This window comes from Homarus americanus, unplaced genomic scaffold, assembly GCF_018991925.1.
Source record: "Homarus americanus isolate GMGI-L3 unplaced genomic scaffold, GMGI_Hamer_2.0 scaffold31105, whole genome shotgun sequence".
Lineage (NCBI taxonomy): Eukaryota > Metazoa > Arthropoda > Malacostraca > Decapoda > Nephropidae > Homarus > Homarus americanus.
In genome coordinates this window covers 27,333-30,975 of record NW_024747763.1, presented here as the reverse complement: position 1 = coordinate 30,975, position 3,643 = coordinate 27,333, and the positions used below count along the sequence as shown (strand labels likewise).

The following is a 3,643-nucleotide window of genomic DNA, read 5'->3' as shown; positions in this document are numbered from 1 at the left end:
AAACATTACCCGTAGTAGCACTGCAACCCATGTTATTAGTTGACAAATGTGTGTCTTTCACTTAACTTCGTGATTTTAATGAAGTTATGGAGAGCTAAATATTCCTGTTACATTTTCATGACTAGTATAGGCTGCAAGTGAAAGTTACACAATTTTTTAACATGCCGTCTTCCTTCATAACAATCACTGAAAGGAAAATTTACAATAAATGTTTGATGACTTTTCAACTACGCTATTATCACATTTACCAAAAGTAAAGGACTTACCTAAGTAAACAACTACATATACACATACCATAAACACAGCATCATTGGATAGGATTTTCGACTGCATTACTTTTGCAATGCATAGCATTGCAGATGCAATGCACTCGGTGTTAGCTACAAGCTGTAAAAAAACTGTCCCTCATTTGTGTTTGAACACGAAGCATCTCTCGAAGAAGATCTTCATCTTTTCGGGCAGAAGAGGTTCGTGGCCTCCTGCCACTTCTGATCGTACTTGGCATTGGAGATGAACCCAGTTCATCAGTGTAATCACCAGTTACAGTTGACCTAACAGCTGTGGCAGAAGGGGTACTAGACCTACTTCGCTGTTCCGTGGTAGCAGCAATAGGTTGACGAGTATTGCTTGAACTACATGTTTCTACCTCATATGTTCCGGATGATGAAAATCCAGGAATGTTTGTAGGTGCTGAAGTTTCAGGTTCTAAATGCACAATGGGTACTGTGATATCATGTTCCTGTATATCCTCATTCAGAATGAGGGTTATAGAATCATCTTTCTCTTGAACGAGCCGAAACATAAATTCCTCTCGGAAACAACTAGCTGTAAACCTAGCTCCTGAGGGTCCGGGGGTTGGTTCTCTTTCTTCTTCTGGAAAGAAATGTAGTATAATAGGTTGATTGAAGTCTATGTTAAGAGTATAATTAAAATATTACACTGTATTTCCAAATATACAAAAGCTTTTAGGAAAAATAATGGTTTGAAAAATAGTGTTGACCATCTAAATATATTTGTTTAAAATATTTTTAAATCTAAATATCAACTAGGCGTTAAATTTCTTATATTTGCACTTCTCAATTTTGTCCATTAACATACGAGTTATAACAACATTTAATATATAAATTAGGGAAGCAATAAACAAGCTAGAAATGAAACCAACTTACTAGTGTTGTTATTTTTCAAAATTATATAAAAAATCAGTATACTGTACAGTATTTCCAAATCAAGATGTGAAAAAATGTCTCCAAAAGTTTTTTTTAAATAAAAACAAGGACAGAAAAGAACAAAATATATCAGGGGGTTGGAAAAATATTTTGACTGAATTACCAGTAATAGGTTCTTCACTTTCAACATCCCCTGGAATCCCATGTATAGAGGCTGGATCTAATAGTTGAAGAATTGCTTCTTCAATTGCAGTGTATGTAATTTCAATTTGGGGGCCGCCACCTTGAAGAGAAAAAAATAAATAATAACTGTCTTACTGTGAGCTGTGGTTACATATACTATACGCTACTGTGTTATAGTTGGCAGAAATCATAGTTACAAAGGAATCTACTGAAATAGTTCCAAACATTATAACCTAACCTATCATTGTAACTGTAGCCACAAATATCTCCTTTATCTATGTCAAAAGTTTATTTGATTTACGGTAACAAACAATAAATGGTAAAATAAGTAAAAAATAATAGCCGCAGCCAGAATTTTTCAACCTGTATTAGTTGTAAACTCATATGATAGAACATCCTTGCCTATAAGCCTAACAAAGTAAAACACCCTGCCACACAAACTCATATTAACTATCTCTGTTCCACGTCAGTTGCGACACAATGACAAGTGTGTCTTAAAATTGTGTAAACTTTATGATAGGTATAATAAGAAATCCAAAAGTTGTGGGGAAATTATTAACAGTAGTACAGACTTCCCTGACTACCGGGTGGGAAGATATTGGAAGCATAATGTGTTGTCTAATGGTAGACCCTGCTGCCATATGGCATCACGAAAATTAAGAGCAAGTCCAAGGTTGCTGATCAAAATGTGCCATTTACACACAATTGCAGGGTCGCAATTGTTTCTCGTAATATCGACAACACAACATACATACTGTATATTGATTCTCACTTTTTGTGTTTTCATTTCGGTATTTATGGTTATTTATTATTAATAATATTATTAATAGAGTTATTTTTATTAATAGTACTAAAGAATTATTATTACAGGCCCCGACGTGGGTCAGTGACTGTGCCTGGGTTGGTTAATCCACGTAAAAAAAAAAAAAAAAATTTAGGTTGAACGGTAAAGTTTTTACTATTTACTCACACGGCAAACTTCGAAGAACGATGTTTCTTTTAATGAATGTGCTCATATAAGGAAAATATGTGTATTCATTCACGATGGAGAGCCACCACACTACTTACTTCCTTGAGTTTACAAACACGTAAAATCGTACCAAGCCTCAGAAAAACCATAGTTAAGTTTGTTTCATATTGTCAATCAATAACCACGCTAACAATATTATGACTTACCTGTTCCACCAGCATATTTCTTATCTTGTGCTGCTTTTTTTCTTAACGCTAACACGAAGATCAGAAAACTTCCGCCGAATTTCAGTAACATTGCGGGTGACTCTACCAACAGCATTCACCGCATTTAACACTTCACCCCAGGCATGGTTTTTGAGTTGAAGTGTACATCTAGTTGAGTCCAACTTCCCTAAAATCATTTCTTTTCGTTTGGCTACCTCAGTCACAAGAGCGTATACTTCAGCCTCACTGAAATTAGGCCGTCTCTTCTTGGCTGGTGGTCCTTCCATGTTTACAAAATAATATTAAGTGCGTCGCTCTCAGCTGATTTCTCCTTCTCTTGTGATTGGTTGATGATTTTGTTAACTGAGCGTTGATTGGCCAACTAGCATCTGCACTGACATCTACCGTCCGACAAGAGAACTTAATTTACAGGGTAAACACTAGAGTTACGAGAACTTACGGAAGGCTTACGGAACCATAATTAAATTTTGAGTTTGCTAAATTTATGGTAGTGTAAGGCTTCCACAATATATGGTACTGTATCATGCTGAAAAACGTAACTTATGAGGTGTTTTGAGTATCCGGCCCCCAGGGCTGGATACTCAAAAACATTTATGGGACTGTATGTCGTTGTGTAGCCCGTAACTGGACTTACAGTCTCAGATTGGCATACTCAAAACACAGATGGTATACTCAAAACAAATATTTGACAACGAACTCCGTAAGTTAAAACAGTAACTTACACCAGCCCCTGAGGTTGTGTAACACTCAACCCGGATGTAGTAGTGACTAATTCCCGATTGTATAAAAAATAATAATAATATATGTTTTAATAATGCTTGTTAGACTTGTTTTATCATAGAATAACGAAGAAAATGTTTTGTACATAAACATACTGAAATATAATATTTCACTTTCTCTTTTTTGTTGCCATAATAAGCGGCTTGAGTGTTTGTGTTTGTCTCAGTTTGGAAGAGACGCATCTTTTGTCTTCTTACACATTATAAAGTATTTCTTACCAAAACAGGTTTGTATTGCTCACACTTAGGGTAAAAATATGTTTTATGACTGAGTAAACTTGCAGATAGAACTTATTAATGTTGTATAGCCGTAAATAT

At 35.3% G+C, this 3,643-nt stretch overlaps 1 protein-coding gene across 1 annotated transcript; it reads right to left on the bottom strand.

Annotated features, from left to right (window-relative positions):
- Nucleotides 1-11: 11 nt before the first annotated feature.
- On the bottom strand, nt 12-2,848 carry LOC121879850. Its single transcript, XM_042386635.1, has 3 exons — nt 2,526-2,848; nt 1,330-1,449; nt 12-873 (listed from the first exon to the last, which is right to left on the bottom strand). The coding sequence occupies exons 1-3, from the start codon at nt 2,638-2,640 to the stop codon at nt 377-379; spliced, it is 732 nt and encodes a 243-aa protein (XP_042242569.1). The 5' UTR covers nt 2,641-2,848; the 3' UTR covers nt 12-376.
- Between the last annotated feature and the right edge of the window lie 795 nt (nt 2,849-3,643).

Bases quoted from the DNA above. Each gene is read 5' to 3' on its own strand.
- LOC121879850 (XM_042386635.1), bottom strand. From the start codon at position 2,640: ATGCTGTTGGTAGAGTCACCCGCAATGTTACTGAAATTCGGCGGAAGT. The intron at 1,450-2,525 runs GTAAGTCATAAT...TTTCTCTTCAAG, and splicing joins GAAATATGCTGGTGGAACAG to GTGGCGGCCCCCAAATTGAA. The intron at 874-1,329 runs GTAATTCAGTCA...ATTTCTTTCCAG, and splicing joins AAGTGAAGAACCTATTACTG to AAGAAGAAAGAGAACCAACC.